Below are 21,163 nucleotides of genomic sequence, written 5' to 3'. Positions count from 1 at the left end.
ACTCCCACCAAACTTATTTGAACACATCTGACATTGTAAATCTTCCTGACCAACACAATCTCAGGGCAATTCGTAACTTTTTCATTTAGTGGCTTATTCGTATGAATTCGTACGATCTAATTCGTACAATTTAGTACGATTTGCTTATCCCCCAATGACGGTTGGGGTTAGGGGTGGGGTCAGGTGCCACACCTCCTTTTTAAAATCGTACCATTTCGTACGATTGAACTCGTACGAATTCGTACGAATTAGCCACTAAACTGGCAAAACGTAAAATACTTACATTTTGACTCATAAATTCAAACTTTTCTAGAGGACTTAAAGGAGTTTCAGTGAAGCCTGTAAGTTGTAGAGTTGTAAGTTAAATTTACTTTTTTTAAAAGTACTTTTTTCTTTTTTATTGAGTGAAAAGAACATAAACGCTTGATTTGACAGACACAGTGAAAGACTTTCCACTTTTCCCTTTTAAACTTTCGTAACAAGACAATAAAACAAGTATAAATAATAAAATAATGATAAATAGCATGACTTAATAATAATGATAATAATTATTATAATAAAGCTTTTTTAAAGACAAACATAATGTATAAAACTATACATCATTTATATTACTTTATACTACATGTCTGATAAGCTTTTATATAAATGGACATTTAGCACAGATATTGATGTTTCTCAATGTTTTGCTCTGTTCTACTTGCAGTACACCTTGCAGTAATATTTGGATTGATAATATTTTTATTTGCATTTTGCACATAGCATATGAGAGCAAGAGGAATATGTTTTTATTGGCTTTATTTTGATGTTTAAGCAAAAAGTTTTTATCAGAATGTTTTGCACTGTACATTTTACCCTAGCTACATTATTTGAATCTAGTTTAGTTTGCAATGTTTACATTTTTACTTACATTAATTCTAAATCCCAAATATCAGAAATGGAAATAGATTGTTACGATTTAATTAATGTCAGTTTTAATGTTATTGATTAATGCATTTCCTTGACAGATTTCATTCATTCATTTTCCTTCTGCTTAGTCCCTGCTTTACCAATGAATAAACCGCCACTTAGTTGACAGATTTATATATTTGTAATTTCATGTGGTTTGTGTAATGTGTTTTATGTTTGGTAAAATAATTTCTAATCACATCTTTAGTGATTTTTCAACTAATCACAATGTCTGGTTCCAATATGTGGATTTAGAGGTGTTTGCAAAAAAAAAAAAAAAAAAACACAAGTGGATTTAGCTGGTTTTGATGCAAAAGAAAATCTACCTTGTTAAAAAAAAATCCCATTGTGACATTCTTGAAAAAAGGATTATAGATTATACTAGATTATAACCTTAACAATAAAATGACACTGCTGAACCTAATCAGAGGAGTGTGATAGAAAATGCTCATTTAAAAAAAAAGAGGTCTGATAGATTTAGAAGGATTTGCATCTGAACTCTTCCCACATAGCAACATTTCTCTGGCCCAGCTCTGGCCCACACAATCAGGTTTTGCTTGGCCCACATGCCGCTGTGAATTACGGTACATGACTGGACCAAATCTGGCTTCCAGACAAGGGCCAAACACAGACCATATCTGGGCCAAGTCTCAGCCAAGTTAATAACTCATAACTGGGCCTGAACTGGGCCAGATAGGTTGGTGTATCACGATTGCAATGAAATTAATAAACCTATGAAGCGTTGTGCTTTAGGCATACTATGGGCCTTGTTTTTTCTCAGTGACCTGATTGGTAGAATTAATTTATTTAATCAAAAATTATTTTTATGTATTTTAAATGTGGGTCAAGACTGGCCAAACTCACGTGGCCCAAAATCAATTTTTAAAATCTGGGCCAAATACTACGTTTTACATCTGGCCCAAATCTTGTGTGACGCATTATAGACGGTGCCACCTCTGCCAAACCCAGACCATGGTTGGCCCACATGCTGTATGCCAGTGCAGGATGAATGCCTGATGTCCCAGCTTTATGCCAAATCTGGGCCAGAATTCTTTGCTACTAGGGTTCATATACTGTAGGTAACATATAGGTTGCTACGGTGTTACTAGAGTGTTCTGAGTCGTTGCTTAGGTGTTGCTAGGTGGTTGCTAGGGTGTTCTGACTATTAAGGCATTGCTAGGCAGTTGCTAAGGTGTTCTGAGTGGTTGCTCAGCGGGTGCTAAGGTGTTGCTTGGGTGTTCCAGGTAGTTGTCAAAGTGTTGCTAGGTGGTTGCTAGGGTATCCTGAGTGGTTGCTAGGTTGACCACGGAGCGGTTGCTAAGTTGTTGCTATGCGGTTGCTAGGATGTTCTGAGTAGTTGCTAGGTTGTTTTAAGTGGTTGCTAAGGCATTGCTAGGCAGTTGCTAGATTGTTTTAAGTGGTTCCTAGGGTGTTCTAGGTGGTCGCTAAGGTGTTGTCAGGCGGTTGCTAAGGTGTTCTAAGTGGTTGCTAGGTAGTTGCTAACATAAATTACTATGGTTCTAGTATGAATTAGCATGTTGATAGCATGGTTCTAGTATGAATTAGCATGTCGCTATGATTAGTGTGTTTGTTAGTTTGTTTCTAGTATGAATTGGTATGTTGTTAATATGTCCAATGTAAAGTCAATGGTAGTTTTTTTACAATGGAAGTCTATGGGACAGTTGCTAAGGTGCCAAAAGTGGTTGCTAGGGTGTGGCTAGTAGGTTGAAAGGTCATCAGTGATTGGCAGATTGGTAGTCAGAGTTTAATGAGCCCAACCTTAAGTCTGTATGACCAGTGTTGGGCAAGCTACTTGAAAAATGTAGTGAGCTAAGCTAGCTACGCTACTTAAAATGTATCTTAACTATACTAAAAGCTGTGGTGACCCCGGATTTAAAAAGGCACTAAGTCAACAAGAAAATGCATATATATACTGAAGTATTTTTATTTTTTGAGCACAGCACCCTTCTCACCCCTCCCCACCGCATCCCTCCTAGCTCTTCAGACACGTCGCGCACACCTTGTCAAACACCACCAAACCACCACCCCCTGATGGCTGAGCTGGGCTCTGCAAAATAAACCCTGAAACTCTGGCCAATGTGAGGAGAATTTACTCACACGTGACTTGTTTTAGATCTTTTGGTCCTTTTAGAAACTTTGCCGTGTAAAAGAGAACCGCACCAAGAGCAAAGAGCAACAATGTAACAATGGAACAACTGAATCAATTCACAGGTGTGAAAGCACCCAGTTACATTGCATCTACATCCCAACTAATTATCATTAGATTATAAGTAGACTGTTAGGTTGGGGTTAGGGTTAGTGTAAGTTGACTTACTTGCAAAGTTTCTTATAGTCAGTTAAATGTTTGTTGAAGAAGCAGTATCAACAGATATTAAGCAGTCAGTTTACTAATACTCAACTGGACCATCAAACTAAAGTGTTACCAGATAAAACCTAGAGAGCAGAGCTTTGGAGTATTAAACCCTATGCAGTATTTTAAGCTTTTTAATTGAAAGCTGAGCACATATTGACATTGAATAGATTCTATCAACAGCATTTGCCCACCAATCAACCTCAAGCTCTTCACCCAACTCAAGTTCCCAGGCACTTTTAATTTTAGCAATAGCACAGTCCTCCAAATCAATAAGTTGACGATAGGTTCTTGAAATAAGTGCTCATTTTCATATTTTTGACATGAACAGTCCTCACACTTTGTATAACCCTTTCTTTTCACCAAGAGATTGAACACCACTGGGCTATAAAGTTATCAATCGTTTATTTTACATTATATTGAATCAAGGTATATCTAAAAATTGAGAATCTGAAATATTTTATGGCATACTACAATAAATAAAGATGATTCAGTATTCAAGAATTATTTTATTTGATTGCTTTTAAATAAATTGGTGTTACACTTTATATTTTCTTATTTTCATACGTTGTAAAACTCAACAGTCAACTTTATTAAATGAAATGAGTGTAGTTAACTCAAAATCTACTGAAAGTTAATTCTACCTATTTGAAAAGAGTTTTGAACTGAGTGTTGAAGGGTATTGAGTTAATTGAATTCCTCATTACTTTAACTTGAATGGAGTAAGTTCACACTACTCATATAGACTAGTTTTTTTAACTCAAATGGTTTGTAGCAATCGGTTTCCTCAAACGGTTTGAGTTACTTTAACTCATTGGGATTTACAGTACTCAGATTGCTTCGTTTACTCAAATGACTTAAGTTACCCTTTGGGTTTTACAGTGTAGTATATGTATTAATTATAAAATAGTAATTTTGGTACTCCATAAACACATCAATCATTTGGTAGAGGTCTTTAATTTAGAAATTATAGGAAAAAATGCATTGATTGTGAAAAATGCATGAACTAGTGACATTAGGAATAGAGAATTGCAATATAAAAAAAAAATCCATAGTTTTTTTCTTAGTGGGGCGGTTAAAGGGTTAAGTTTCCAGGCACTTTTAATTTTAACAATAGCACGGTCCTCCAAATCAATAAGCTGACAATACGTTCTTGAAATTAGTGCTCATTTTCATATGCTTGACATAAACAATCCTCACTTTTTATAACCCTCTTAATTTCACCCACAGAATGAACACCAATGGTCTAAAGGGTTATCAATAGTTTATTTTATATTATAATGATTCAAGGTATGTCTGTAAATTTTATTGTAAAGAATTGATACCATTTTTTTATTTTATAAATGATTCTTCGTGGATCTTATTTTATGTTTCTCTCTCTCTAGTAAGCTGTACTCCAGGTCAATCTTCTTGCAAGACTTTATGCATCAGCTCCTGATACTTTAATTTGTCTCTGAGGAATATTCATTCACTTAGAAAAAAGTGGGTCCTGCTCATATTTTCACTCCAAACGCGTCCTGACAGAACTCAGCAAGGTCAAGCACTTAGCACAAAAAACACCATGTAGTCATATGTTGATGACGCATACGCTAACACACATTAATATAAAAGAAACTTATTTACGTTTCAATTTGTGAGTCACAGACGTGGACGTAATTAGCTTGGGGTATATTTAGACGCTTTTGATTGTTCAACAAAACAAGCTTACCTCAAGTACTAGCCTATCTTCAGGGCATTTTGAAGTTGTGGTAATGTAGAGGTTAACGCTTCGGCCTGAGATTTCTGGACCAATTTGGCACCAAGGACAAAAAGTTTAACCTGAGGCACATTGTCTTGATGGAAAACTCTGTCCTTGCACTTTTGTGTAACACAATCAATCTAAAGCAGTTTAGGTGGAGGAAAGACTTTAACATTATAATCTGTTTGGATGGGTTAAATTTAATTCAGTGTAGCGCTTATATTAAATACAATTTTCCATCTTTCCTTTTTAAAACTGAGTTAAGACAGAGTCAGGAAGGAATTTAGTTTAAATATAGCTCAAGTTTCACTTTACAAGGTCCAACATGAACAGCAAGAAGTATGTAATTAAATGCTTAGACATAATACAACTGACATCAGGATTTGGAATGAGGATTTTCAAGAGAAATGCTTTTAATGGTGTTGTAGAACAAGTGCTCAAAACAATCAAATACAATGTTGGCCTTGTGAATAAGGTTTTTTAGGCACTAGAAAAACATTTAGCAGAACAAAATAAGTGTCCTTCATATTCAGTACAACCAACGAAATCTAATAATATGAAAGTACTGCAGATAATTATAGGCCAATGAGTGTCAGATTCTCTATGATAGTATTGGACATGAAGTCACTCAGTGAAGCAGTGTAAAATAAATGTAAATACTCTTGCCTGACCAATTCGATTACCTCTATTAGGTAAAAATCAATTGGGATTCGGCAGCTTTCCTGCTTGTGAATCGAGGTGGTCAATAATACCAAGAGAATTATTGATTATTCCCATTCCTTTCAATGGCAATTGTTTGCCTGGCATGTTGTTTCCTGCTCAAAGACATGCATAAACCCTTCCCTGGTAAAAATCCTGAGCTGTGACGTCAGAGACAGCAGACAGGGACAAATATAAGTCCATTTCATGCTTTTAAGAGACCTAAAAAAAGGTCACTATCGGCACATGTGCTGTGCTGTCAGGACTATTAACCTTTTTTGAAAATTCAAGCTCAACTTGACCATAAGCTTTTATATGTGACATTTTATATGCTTGTTGCCAAGCAACCATTGTCATAATCTGTCCCGTAATTGGGATTATTGGAAAATTTAGCAACAGAAATAACCTGCATGCAAAATTGGGTAACTTTAAAGGAACGAAGTTATATTCATTCATTCTTTTTTTTTCCAGTTTAGTCCCTTTATTAATCTGGGGTCACCACAGCAGAATTAACCACCAACTTTTCCAGCATATCTTTTACACAGCGGATGCCCTTCCAGCTGCAACCCATTACTGGGAAACATCCAAACACGCTCATTCACGCAACTCCACACAGAAATGCCAACTGACCCAGCCGGGGCTTAAACCAGCAACCTTCTTGCTGTGGGGTGATCGTGCTACCCACTGCACCACTGTGACGCACATGAATGAAGTTATAGCTGTGCAATATATATATACAAAAAAGAAGTACCAAAAGCAATAAGGCTTACAAGGTGTAGATTAATTACTGCTTGGAGAGTTTTATGCCATCGGGAATACTTGAGACACCAGAATAAGATAAGATCTAAGATGACAGCAACACTTATCAAGCTTTACGATTTATATTTATTTTCTTTGGAAAATATAACCAGATATTTAGTATGTAAAAACATTTGAGCAGCATTTGACAGAACATAAGAAAAGAAAAGAACATTTTCACACAGTTCCACAGATTTCCACTGAGTCACAAATACAGCCCCTGGAACCCACCATGTCAACAGCTTCTTGCATTTTAACATCTTTACAACAAAATGGCAGAAAACTCCCCGGTTCCCCTGGAGGTTCTGCTAAGAAGAGGATGTCCCAGGAGAACAAGAATTCTGAGCAAAACCAAACACTTCACAACACAGCACAGCCGAGGCTTTTTCCAGTAGATACTTTGCTTATTGGGGAAGACAACTTTTGAGTTTTTGCAGCGTTTTGAAAAGTAATTGTAATGTATCTGTAAATAGATATATATTCATGTGTGTGTGTATATATTTATATATAGAAATATACCATTCTTTCCCACAAATATGAAATATATACAACAACTTTAACTAAATCACGTCTGCAATGTCCAAATAATGCTTTCCACAGACAAAGCATCGCAGACGACGCGCGTTATATGGTTTGGCGTAGTTCTTTTGCTCTCTTTTTTTTTCATTGGGATACCACATGTAAACTTTCATGACTAAACACATCCTGTGCAGCACATTTACCCAAAGACTCACAAAGTCCAACAGATACGCATACGCAACCATGCAACCTGTGAAATCCTCTGTCATTCACAAAGTTCAGATCATCTTCATGTTGACTCGTCTTGGCCCGCTTGTTTCTGTAAGTTCTGAGTTTGCGCCTTTCCTCTTCCGTGGAACGTATTGAATGTCCACGCTTCCTCTGTGCTTCCCTTTGCCACGACTCCATGCAAACAACAACAAGAAACAAAACAAAACAACACCCAGAAAGCTGAGGCAGCCCATTGCTGTAGAGACCAGGATGGTGGTGAAGTCCAGGACCACCCTGATGGTGTACTCCTCTGTGCCGTTTATCAGGGAACTATTGTAGTCGGGGTCAAAAAGAAAGCTGCGGTTCGCGTAAAGGGCCCTGTCCCTGATTCCAGAGGTTTTAACCGCGAGTGTTACGGACAGAGTAGCATTACCTGCGGGGTTTGATGCTACGCAGACGTACATGCCACTATCCTGAGGCTCTGCCATGCGAAACTCAAGCGAGCCATTAGTGTGGACCACCACCCTTCCAGTACTCTTTGTGGTAATGTGTCGTCTAAGTGGTGTTAGCCATGACACTGATGGAGGCGGCGCTCCATCGGCACTGCAATACAGCCAAGCTCTCTGTCCTTCTTCTGCCTGTGCCGGGTAAGACGCCATGGAGATGACCCTGGGTTTGGTGCAAATTACATAGCGAGAGATTTGAGCTTCCACAAGATCTCGAAGAGGCTTTCCAGCCAAGGGGGCAGGAGCACTACATTCAGGTTGAACATCTCCATACAGCAAAGGTGGAGTCCTTTCCAGGAGCCAGCGTAGACGGCAGTCGCAAACTAACGGATTCTGGCCAATCAAAAGAGTCTGCAGGGCCTCAGTAACAGGAAAAACACTCCTTTCAAGTGTGGCGAGACGGTTATAGCAAAGGTCAAGAATGCGCAGAGAGGAGGCTCCTTGAAATGCTTGTGGTTCCACACTGAGCAGATTAGCCTGTCGCACACGTAGAACTTCCAGTCGGTCCATTCCTCTCAACCAACCTGCTGGCAGGACCCGTATACGGCTGTAGGACAGGTTGAGATGCGTCAGATACAATAGATTTGTCACGACTGGCACCGATGTCAGGTTGGTGTGGGTAATGGACAGCGTACTAAGGTTTAACCCCTGCAAAGCAGATGTTGGAAACCCCTCTAACAAGGGCCAGCGGTCCACTTCCAGATGTTTTAGTCGTGGCAGACCCTTAAAAGTGTGTGCCTGAAGCTCTGCAATGCCTAAATCTCGCAATCTTAGGCTGGTGAGACCATGCAGATGTGCAAGAGCATGTGTGGGCACTGTGCTTAGGTTGCAGCGCTGCAGCGTCAGAGAGCGAAGGGACGCAAGTCCGCTGAACGCCCGTGGGGCAATAAACACTAGCTCATTATCACTCAACTCTAGTACCCGCAGCCTCCGCTGCTCCTCAAAGCCGTAGTCCAGCAGAATAACAAGGCGGTTTTGACTGACATCCAGCAGAGTGAGCTCACTGAGGCCCGCCAGTGCTCCACGCGGCAGCAGTGTTAGCTGATTGCTTCGCAGTCGGAGGGAGCGTAGCCGTGGCTGCGCTCGAAAGCTGTTAGGTTCCACAGAAGACAACAAGTTGTTGCTGAGATCCAGCTCTTCCAGCAACAGCAGTGAGGAAAAGTTCTGTGGCGTCACAATGCGCAGCCGGTTTTTACTGAGGTCCAGTGACCGTGTCTCTATTGGGATGCCCTCAGGCACCTGTGCTAACCGTCTGCGATGGCATGACACAGAACGCGTGGGCACAGAGCATTCGCAGCGGGCAGGGCAAGCGTGGGCGGGGCACTGAAACAGGTGGAGTGGCAGGAGGGAGAGCCCCAAAGCACAAGAGAACAAAGAGAACAGCATGGCCACCTGCAGAGAGATAACAGAGAGAGAAGAATATGATTATACATAAGAGAAATGCCTGCATGATTAATCATTTCAGGTAATCTACACATCCACACATATGGTCATTCTTTGAAAGAGGGCTAATATATAAAAGGAATATTTTTGACATCCTGTGAAACTAAATATATGTTTATTTGTAAATAAGTGTACATTTCTGGCTATATTAAGATATTGAGTATAATATAAGATGAATAGAATATGTAGTTATGAAACTGCTGCAACTGAAGTGTTGCTAGCATTTTCAACAACCTGCTACCCTCCCATTGTTCAACAAAATATCTAACCTAGAGACACAATCACAGTCAAGCATATAAATTAAAATCTTATATATATATATAGAGAGAGATAGAGAGAGAGAGAGAGAGAGAGAGAGATGGAGATAGAATAAAAGCAGAATTCTAGCTCTACATATGTGCTTACAGAGCAAGGAGATAACACAAATAAGCCTTTGTTTTGTAGAATGACCTCTGTAATGCACATACAGGCACGTCAGGTCTTTTGTTCCATCCCAATTTCCCAACACCTCCTCTGTGCAAGACCTCTTCTGATTCTAGCTGATAGGAACCCTGTGGTGCATCGATCGTCTCTTTCTCTGTCTCCCGTACGCGCACACACAAAACCTGCTTTCAGAACGACATCTCCAAACATGCCATAACCATGGAAACCTCATGCTCCCTTGGCACAAGTCCTGCTTTGCCAATCGAAATCAATATTGGAGGAGAGCAAAAGGCAGGCATTCCACAGGTCTTTTAGACTTGGATCACAAATGTGTTATTTAGATATTTTAAACATATCCATAATCTTAAATGACTGTTTAAAATTCTAATAATTGGCACTACTGACTGTATTAATACCAATGCCGTCTGTGAGACAATAAAATAGCAGATAAAAGCACAACGTAAAAATAAATACTTTGTCGGTTTTTAAATAATGACATTTAACCTAGACATGTGCCACTAATCCATTTATTGACATTCCTTGCCACCGTGAAAGGAGGTGAAATACACGCCTTTTTTCAGACAATATGAAAATCGAACAGACCGTTAAAGCCTCTTAGATTCAGATCACCAGCAGGGGATTTGTTGATTTTATGTGGTATCTATCTTGCATGAGAATGCACCATTTAAACCTGCATCCATAGCACAGCCATTTAGTCTCGCAATTAAAAATGAATGTCTTCATCGTAAAAGCCAAAATCGGCTTTGGATAATTACATCTTACAACATACCCTGACCATTTCACCACTGATTATACATTTGTTTCTGTATTTTGTTCACTTTTAGGCTGCATTTCAATATTTTTATGCATACTACAAGACGACGCGTTTCCTGTTATTATGAAAGAGTAGTAATCGTTTAGAATATATAATTATCGACTAGCATAGATTAGGGAAAGGTTACAAGCACATACTCTTAATCAATTATTAACAGCCTAAAAACATAAAGGAGTCTGCTTCCATCATTGCTCTAAAATGGCCCTGTAGGGAAATGGTCATAATCTTGGGCTGAAAAATGGGGCAGACAGCTTTCAGTGAGCGGGTAAGCCACCGTGGAGCGCCCTCATAACCGATATAGCTACAGAATGACCTGCATGCGCTGAATAAACCTTGTGCCTAGTTTTTCTCTGATGTATAATTCAGACGTGTGGCATGACTGTGTCAAGGATATTCGACTAGCCCTTATTATTCCTACAAACTTAATGCAAAGCACACTTTGAATGAACCAAACGCATTTAAACAACATGGATAAATAGAGGAACTTCTGATCAATAAAAACTTAAGAAGAGTGTAATTTGTGTTACTGTAATAATATTCTGGCTTTTTCATATCTCACAATTTAAACTGTGACTTTATAGGCTTTCTTGTAACTCTGAGTTTCTATTTTGTCATTTTTCTCAGAAGAACTATATAAGTTTGCAGGTTTATTATTCAAAACTGAGCAATCCAAAGTCAAAATTCTAAACAAAAGGGCAGAATTGTAAGGTGTTAATTATTACATTTAATTATGAGTTTTGAAATCAAATTTGCAAGCTAAAAACAGCAAAAACTCATTCAAGTATATTCAAGTTAATTGGCTCTAACAATTTTCTTTTCACAATTCTGAGTTTACTGAGAAAAAAAGTGAGAGAAAAATAAATAAATACAGATGTTGGACTATTAAAATAAAAGGCCTGGTTTTAGACCACAATGATTCATTAGTATGGTTTAGGGACTACTTTGCCACCAATACAGCATCAATTTGTCTTGGGAATGACAGATACAAGTCCTGCACAGTGGCCAGAGTCATTCTTCTCGCAGAATAGTGGCCAGGTCACTATGTGATTGTGGTGGAGGAAAATGTTTCTGCAGTAGATCCTCCACAACACCCCAAAATGGCTTAATAGTATTAGGGTCTGGTTACAGTGCAGACCATGGGAAATTTTCAATTTTAATTTTCAGGTTTACTTTTCAGGTTCATCAAACCACTCCTTTTCAGTTTACTCAAAGAAAAAAGTCTAGAATCACATTATGTAAATTTCATAATTGCAAGATATAAACTCACAGTTCTGACTTAATAACAACATTCTCCCATTTTATATTTTGCATTTGTAACACAAATTCATATTTTATAGGCTATAATTAGGCGATTATGACTATATAGTCTTTCTTGTGATTCTAACCTTATTTCTTGCAAGTCTGTCTTTATATATTTAACAGCTATTTTTTTCAGAATAACAAATGATAAATTGGCAACTGCAATAGTTCGAAATCAAAATTATTTGAAGTCAAATTGCAGAAGTTAATATGCTCTCACAATTTAAATGTTTCACAAAAAATAACAATCACAGGATATAATTTCAGGATTTCAAGACAAAAACTCTTTTCTTGTAGTTCAGAGTTTATACACTGTAAAAAATGCTAGGTTCCACACAGTTCATTCATGTTCATTCATCAACACATATCGATTAAGTTAACTTAATCGTTTTTTTAAACTTAAGTGGATTGGACAGAAAACAATTGAGTTGTCCTTAAGAATTAAGAATCGTGTCTTTTCAACTCATTTAAAGGGCACCTATGATAAAAATCATCTTTTTTAAAAGCTGTTCAGACAGAACTGTGTGTAGGTATAGTGTGTCCTCAGTAATATCGGGGTAATGTAAAGACAATATGTCTCTTTTTTTCATTTCTTGATGTTAAAATAGGATCTAAATCCCTCCTATTTTAAGGCCCACTGCAAAATGGCTTAGGAGTACGGTTTTCTCCGCCTACTGAATTGATTGACAGCCACATATTAACATGTCTTGGTCGCAGGTTGCGACAGGTTGTGCACAAAGCAACTGGGATTAAAAGATCTGTTCAGCTCGCTGTGATCATCAATCATCATCAAATGTAATTAAGAGTTGTACAAGTCTAAAACGTTTTTAAAACAGTGCATGTTTGTAATAAAGTAAGCTAAATACAGTAAAATCGCTATGTAAGTCATCACCACAGCCGCATGTCAGTACAATTATTAAAAAGATGTTTCAATTTCAGTTTGTGGATGTTAAATTAGGTTTAATTAGTACGTTAACATAACAGATATCCATACAGCAGTGGATGTTAATGTGTCATGTCTCATTTGCTGTGCAAAAACAGTGCAAAGTTAAACGTGGTGTGTGCGCGTTAACTGTGTAAGGACGTTGTGTGTGACTCATCCTTGCAGAAAGGCTTGAATTAACAACTCCACAACAAATTCTTCAAATAATCATTGGGAAATTCCCTGAGATCTGCTTCCTTTCTGCAGCAGGAGATGACACAATCTGACAGGCATGTGGGAATGGTGGGCGGGAAGAACTAGCTCATTTGCATTAAAGACACAGGCAACAAAAACAGCTACAATATGCTCAGAGCTGAAAATTCCAATATTGTTAAAGCTATAATAAAAAATCTGATGAGGGGTTTGACCTGAAACTTTACAGACACATTCTAAAGTCACAACAGACCTATCTTAGATCTTGAAAAAGGGGTAAAATAGGTGCCCTTTAAAATAAGTAGTTTCAACAAGCAGCAAAAGTCTTTTTCAGTGTATAACTACACCAATTGGAATTATTTCTTGTAATTCCACACAGTTCTGAGTTTATAGTTCACAATTTCTTTTTCAAATTTGGGTTTAACCAAAGTCCCAATTCTTAGAAAACAAGCTGAATTTTAACATATTAACTGGTAATTACACATTTAGAACTCATTCAACGCTGATGAAAAGATCAGAATCACAAGATTGTAACATTTTGATTGCATGACAAAAAAATGACTAAATAAATAGCTAAAACAAACTCTGAAAGGCTAATTGTGAATTTATTTCACCTCACGCAGGCCTAAATGACGCAAACGATGTTCGACAAGCGCAGGTCTCCACAGTCAAACGCTTATATGATTAATAAGAGCAAGACTAGGCTTCCTTTCAAATCAATATCAATACATGCCACCAAATCTGCTGCCGCGTTTGCACTGCCTTTCAAGGAGTGTGACTACAGATGTCCTTGCTTGTGCAAGAAAAGCATTTCTCAACCTTGACGGCGCTCAGTTTCATTCACAAGTCCATCAGGTTTGTCGCGACGCAACACGTCAAACGTTGGCCTGCCAGCGTGAGTGTCAGAATGAAGACAGAGGATGCGTCTGGGAGGAACATCAGGGGGCAGCGCTAAGCCCGCGGATCGTGATGGGGAGCTGCTCGCTGACAGGAGAGGTTTATTAAGTTTTAATGAGTTAATAATTCAATTCATCCCAGCCGATCTGATGACAGTATCAGCAGCAGGGGAGAGCACGAGCGTTCGTGTAATTCTTGCTAAAGGTGTCTGGATTAGGGATGCATTTTAAGGCAAAGTTTATCAATTAATCATCACAGAGTCCTCTGTTTGGGAATAGAGATAAGCCATTATATGAGAGGATATGTTGTCACCCAGCAGGGAGCAGCTTTTAGCCGAACAAATGTACTCCTCTCAGTCTTTGACAAAATCTTTATCTCACATCCGCAATCTGTCGCTCTTTCTCAAACTCACAGTCACAGCGGGTAGAAATGTTCCGATGAATGGGATGGAGCGAATGTAATGAACTATACCCTCATGTCAGACTTTTGTTCATCTTCAAAACTCAAATTAAGATGTTTAATCAAATCTCAGAGATTTCTGTACCTCCATTGAAAGGCTATTAGCAAAAACTCCAAATGCTTTAAAACATTCATAGAGATTTAACAAATAAATAAAAACAGGGGTTGGGATAATGAAACTGAAATGCCTGGTTTAAATTAGAATAATTCATTAGTATGGTGTAGGGCCTCCTTTTGTGGCCAATACAGCATCAATTTGTCTTGACAAGACAAGCCCTGGACAGTGGCAAGAGGGATTTTGAGCCATTCTCGGAAAATAGTAGCCAACGTGATGCTGGTGGAGGGAAACATTACTCGACTCACTTTTTCAAAACGTAAGAAAGTAGCTCAATAATAAACAGGTCTGGTGACTGTGCAGGCCATGGGAGATGTTCAACTTCACTTTCTTGTTTTTCAAGCTACTCGGTCACCAGTCTTGCTGTGTATATTGGTGCATTATAATCCTGATAGACGGCACCACCGTCAGGATACAATGTTTGCACCATTGGGTGCACATGCTCCTTCAGAATGGTTCGGTAGTTCTTGGCAGTGACGCGCCCATCTAGCACAATTACGGGCCTATAGAATGCCATGGTATTGCAGCCCAAACTATCACTGATCCCCCACATGCTTCACTCTGGGCTTGCAACAGTCTGGGCGGTACACTTCTTTGGGGCTGCTCCACAACATAACTCTCCCAGATGACAATAAAGGTGGACTTCAGTGAACAATACATGTTTCACATTGTCCACCGCCCAAGATTTTCGTTGCTGGCACTATTGAAAACGACGTTTGACATTGGTACGAGTGACCAAGGTTTGGCTATACCAGCCTGGCCATGCATATTGACCCTGTGGAGATCCCAATGAACAGTTTTAAATCTGCAGTAGGTTGGTCAGCTGTGGTTTTACGTTTTTTGGATTCAATCTGGGTTAGCATCGGGACATCCCTTTCAGAGAGCTTAGATAAATAGATAGTATTAGTCTAAATTATTCATTTGAAATCATTAGTATTAAAGTTCTTTTATACAATTATTTGAAAAAAATTCTTCTGTTTAAATATCTACATTTAATTTTTGATTAACAAGATGCCATGTTAAGAACATAAATTGGACTGTTTTAAAGGCAGTTTTCTCAATATTTTGTTTTATAAACACTCAGACTGCATGCATGCAACTTAAGGTAGTTGTATCTCAAAAACAAAAATCCTATCCAGTGCTTAATTTGTAAATTGCGAGTTCCCGGAACAGATCGGTATGCCGCGGACAAAAGTGAAGAGGGTTAGGGAGTCGCGGTAGAAAGTGAAGAGCCGTGTACAATGAGGTGTTGGATCAGATTTAGAGGTGCCGAATCCGGCTTATTCCGGCACAAATTAAGCCCTGATCCTATTACAACAAACCATACACCAATGGGCAGCTTATTTATTCAGCTTTCAGATCATGTATACATCTCAATTGCCATCAAAATTGATCCTTATGTTTTTTGGTCCATGGTCACATATAAAAAATGATCAGCAAACACAAAAATAAATCTCACTGGTTCTTGAAGAAGCTCCTACATGTCACATGACATGTAAGAGTGAGCTCCATTGGTCCTTGTTTCACGTTTGTCTTGTTTATTACCCTTTTTTATTGCTTGCATGCCTTTGTTCTAGTTCATTGTTAGTTTCCATGGTTTTTAATTGAGTTAAACACCTGTTCATTGTTGTGTTGATTTGATCTCCCAGTTTGTTTAAGTCCTCAGTTTCCACAGTTCTGTGTCTTGTGTTAACTTTGTGGTAGTTGGGCTTGCCAGTGTTTTATTAATCTCTTTCCTGTCATTTTACATCATACATCTCATCTTTTAGATTTAACTACAGTTACCCGAGAAACCTTGTGCGTCAAAGCCAGCATGCCTGAGCCTCCATGCTAAGATTTGAATGCTGTATAACATTGTTTGCTGATAAATTTTTCATATGCAAATAAAAACTTAAATTTAATCTGCGCATTATATAAAGCATAAAGAAAATAATAATAAATTCTTCTAAAATAAATTGCATATCTTTTTTTTGTGGGTTAGGATTCGGAATGATTCAAGTCTTGGGTGAATTATCCTTTAAATGATTGCTTAATATACTGTACTATATGTAGATTAAACCAAGTGTCATTTTTTGAAATTGAGATATATACATCACATCAGATCTGAATAAAATAGTTTTTCCATACTTTAAAAGTATGTATGATAAACAGTATTTTTTGTAACAAAAAAAAAAAAATATATATATATATATATATATATATATATATATATATATATATATATATATATATATATATATATATATATGAGAGTTGAAAATTAATATACTAAGAAAAATGCCTTTACTTTTGCCCAACATAAGTCCTCAGAGGGTCACATTCTATGTCAGCTGGACCTGCACGAGCAACCGTGTCATCAGAAGTTCAGCAGCCAAACACACACTGATAGATTTTAAGTTAAGCTTATATTAAATTTACTATGTTTCTGGGACTCTTATTTTGAAGAAAGATGCATGCAGACTAAGAAAGCCAAAGACTCGACTAAAGCCAGCTGCATTACGCCTTGTTAAACAACAATGTTAAACAACGAGGACTCAACCAAATGCAGTTCTCCACCAGCCATTGCAGCTCGTCAGAACACAAAATGCAGCATATACAGATTAAAAATGTATTCATCAAGTCTGTTTATTTATCTTTTGTTAATTTACCATGTATATTGTGAAATTTGGCATCTATGTTTGGTGTTCTATGCTTGAGGCAACAGACACATGTAGACTGCAGAATAAAAGTGCTAAATGACATTTATACGTTGTGTCATTTTGTTTTGAAAGAACAACTGTAATGTGAAATGGACTCTGACAAGGGTGAGCGGAACCAAACACTGATTTATTGAGTGGTCAGGCAAGCAATGGTCACAATCCGGAGCAAACAGATATATGCAGGCAAATCCAGAGTTGAAGTCAAAAACACAGGCGATAGGTCAGTACAGGCAGACAACATATACAAACAAGGCTCAAAAGGGTCAAAAACACGGCAAGGAAGAGAAAACGCATCATAATGTCACAAAATTGTAAAACAAGACTCAGCCCTGATGTGTGTGTGTGTGTGTGTGTGTGCGCGCACTGTATTTAAAGTCTTTGTAATCAGTCTTTGACAATCCTTCAGCTGTGTGTCTGCAATCAGTCAGGATCAGCAACCATTGAGTGTGTGTGGTGCATAACTGGATCTTGTAGATCATATCATGGTGGATTTATAGTCCTTATAGCGATCCGCATGTATACCAGCGATCTGCAAGCATATATAGGTCGTTAGTGAGTGTGACAACAGCAATACACTTTTAAACTCATCTGTTTATGTAGAGGTTGATATTAATTTCTGGCTGTGTTTCCATACATGTGAAAGCTTCAAAATGCAATTCCTAAAACATCTCTGCTGGAAAAATATATCTCTCTCTCGCTCTGTGTGAGAGAGTGAATGTATGTGTATGATAGAGCAGGCTCTGAGAACTGCTACGGATGTCAGACCAGAGCTTATTAATAATCACGACCATTCCAAATATGGTCAATATGGAGATTCGGATTCTAGGTTTAATTCCTCCCTTTTATAAATGAACATGGCTGCACGGTGGCGCAGTGGGTAGCACGTTCACCTCACAGCAAGAAGTTTGCTGGTTCGAGCCTCGGCTGGGTCAGTAGGCGTTTCTGTGTGGAGTTTGCATGTTCTCCCAGTGTTTGCATGGGTTTTCTCCGGGTGCTCCAGTTTCCCCGCCAAGTCTAAAAACATGTGGAATAGGTTGGTAACTGGGCAGGCTAAATTGTCCGTAGTGTATGTGTGTGAACGAGTGTGTATGGATGTTTCCCAGTGATGGGTTGCAGCTGAAAGGGCATCCGCTGTGTTAAGCATATGCTGGATAAGTTGGCGGTTCATTAAGCAGTGGCGACCCCAAATTATTAAAGGGATTAAGCCGAAAAGAAAATGAATAAATGAACATATAATGCAATTTCTGGAGAATTAAGGCACATTCCTTTTGTGTAGATATTAGAGAACAATTTAACTTATTGAATGTGCTAAACCGCACCTTTATGGTAGAAAATATACTAAATATTTGGTATCAATTTATTTTGATGGTTTCTTTTGCACATTTTGGTGACTATAATTTACACTGCAGCTTCATGCCAACTAATTTTCAGAGTATTAGTTAACTGTCTACTTAATATCTGTTGACTAATACATTCTCTTGACTATAAGAAAGTATGGCAACTTACAATAATCAATAACCTAACAGTAAATACTAGATTAGAATTGACCATTATTATCATTGTCGCAAGTACAATGAAATTTTAAAAATGTTCTCCAGTCAGCGCAACAATCATTTCGTCTATAAAATCAGAGTGCTAAAACGACTCAAATAAATTGTATAAAAATAAATATATCTAATACAGAAGTGTGGTCATACATGTGCTCAGACACACTATACACTTGAGTCCATTATTTTTAGCAGCATTAAGAATGATTACCACAGTTGGACATAAACTCTATTTCAATCAGTTTGTCCTTGCATGAATTGATCTGTACCATCTTCCTGAAGGTCCTTTTTTAAAACAACAGGCGTTGTGTAGTTCTTCCAGTGTGGGTAGAGTGCATCCTACAATACTTCAAGGGGGGCACTTAGAAATTTAAGGCAATTGGTTTCTTGACTTCCTAATCAACTTATTATATTGTGCACTCATGAATTCCTTCGCAGAAAGTGATACACTGAAAATGAACATCTAATAGTGTTTTAATCATGCACAGAAAAAATAGTAGTCTTGACTAGAGTAAAAATATCTGTTGTAAATATTACTCAGATTATGAGGTATGAATTTATATGTAATTTGTAAATGTGTAAACGTAACATTCTGTAGAGCATTTAGATATTGCCCAGCAGGCACACAACGTCATAAAACGTTAATATTAGGTTAGATTTAGGTTGTGATGTCAGATGACCAAAATTCAATGTCTAGCCAACATCTAAGGACAACGTTATTTTGATGTCCAATAAAGAAGTAATATTACGTTAATATTTGGTTGATTTTAGGTTGTGTTAGAAATCCAACGTTGAGCCGACATCTTAAACCAACGTCATATTGATGTCATATACTGACATTTATTCGTCAGGTGTGGCAACCAAAATACAACATCTGACAGACGTCATAGTGGTAACTTCCACAAAACGTCAAGGTGTAACTTCATTAGACGTTGATATTTGGTTGATTTTAGGTTGGGTTCTAATGTCAACCCAATTTTCATTTCTAAACTCAATGCAACGTCATGTTAGTGTCTTGTACCTGCTGGGTGTTTAAAGGGCACCTATGGTGTAAAATCTACTTTTCAAGCTGTTTGGACAGAAATATGTGTAGGTATAGTGTATATTACAATTATGAAAGAAGATGCTTCAATCCCGCTTTGTGTACGTTAATTCTGGTTAATTTTCTACATTAACAACAGATACCATACAGCTGTGGAGATTAGCCTGTATCCTCTCACATATGCGTGCAAAAAGAGTGCAAAGCTAAACGCACTGTTTATGTATACGTGTATCGTGTCCATGCTGGGAATGTGTGTCTGTGTGTGCGCGTGAACTTTGTAATGATATTGATGTTGTAACTTAACACAGCAAATGCATTAAATAATCATGGGTAAAGTTCTTACTGTAGTATTTCTCACAAACGCTACCTGAGATCTGCTTCCTTTATGTCTGTTTGTTGTCTGAGGCAGCCGAGGGAGGAGATTAAAGCCTGATTTATACTTCTGCGCCAAGTGACCGGCGTAACCCAACTTTAACTACGAGGTAAACACAAAACAAAACTTTCCATCCAGAGCTCCTTCACGGGACTCCACACTTGTAAACAATCGATACATTGGGTTTGCGCCATTCGCGTGGCTCTCGGTCCCGCCCCGACTCGTCATCGCTACCAAGCCGACCAATCACAGAGCTTGCGCTACGCGTTGTTGCGACGTGTAGTTACATTTTTTGAGAGGTGCACGTCAGTGACGGCGATGGCCACGGCGAAGGGCTATGCGTCAGCGCCGTAGCATACCCCGGTGTTTGACGCAGAAGTATAAATCAGCCTTAAGGCACGCAGAAAGGCGCGTAGAAATGGTGGGTGGGGAGGACTAGCCTTAAAGGCGCAGTACAGCAAAACCGCCACCCAATGCAAAAATGTATAAAACAGAATCTTAGGCCGTACTCACACTAGGTACAGTTGCCTCGAACCGGGCCAAAGCACGCTTGTCCCCCCTCCAGTCTCCCCCGACGGCCCGCACTCACACCACAATCGGGCCTCGGCACGCTTACGTCATCGCTGCTGCACTGTTCAGTGAGAAGTGCTCTCACTCAGCAGCACAGTGGAGATTTCTCTAGTTATATTGTTTCAGTCGTTTGATATGCAGTGACATGCAGTCAAATATTTCGCCAAACAGTCCTTAGGGATGCGGTGACACACAGTCAGATATTTCGCCGAACAGATCCACCACTTTTGGCGCTCGTAAACAATCATAAAGCCCTCGTGCTGCAGGAATGAGGAGGTCTGCTGAAGGTGCGCAGCTGTCGTGCAGTGAGGGGTTTGCGTATTTAATAAGCTACGGCAGTTTGCGTTCACTAAACAGTAAGAATGATTAACAAATCCATATGAAACAGTCCCTTAAAAGTCAGGTCTCGCTTTCAGTTTCGGGCTTTCAGCCCAAGTGAACCGCGCTCAGGCCCACCTCCTCCAACCGGGCCAGGGCCGGCCAAGTGAATCGGCTTGAGCCTGATTCAGCGCACTCACACTTCTCAAACGATTCGGGAAA

General features: G+C 38.6%; 1 protein-coding gene across 7 annotated transcripts in view; it reads right to left on the bottom strand.

Moving 5' to 3' along the window:
* Window positions 1-6,620: 6,620 nt before the first annotated feature.
* Window positions 6,621-21,163, bottom strand: part of lingo2b (leucine rich repeat and Ig domain containing 2b) — a 53,286-nt gene continuing 38,743 nt past the window's right edge. For 6 of the 7 annotated variants that reach the window (XM_073919705.1, XM_073919707.1, XM_073919708.1 and 3 more), the window contains one exon: window positions 6,621-9,178. In XM_073919705.1, the coding sequence (XP_073775806.1) occupies window positions 7,349-9,178 (1,830 nt within the window). In that variant the 3' untranslated portion in view covers window positions 6,621-7,348. The remainder of the gene's footprint in view (window positions 9,179-21,163) is intronic. The other variant, NM_001145582.2, reaches the window with a different exon arrangement.

This window comes from Danio rerio, chromosome 13 (genome assembly GCF_049306965.1).
Source record: "Danio rerio strain Tuebingen ecotype United States chromosome 13, GRCz12tu, whole genome shotgun sequence".
Classification (NCBI taxonomy): domain Eukaryota; kingdom Metazoa; phylum Chordata; class Actinopteri; order Cypriniformes; family Danionidae; genus Danio; species Danio rerio.
The sequence above is the reverse complement of the archived record's forward strand: the minus strand, read 5'-3'. Positions and strand labels throughout refer to the sequence as shown.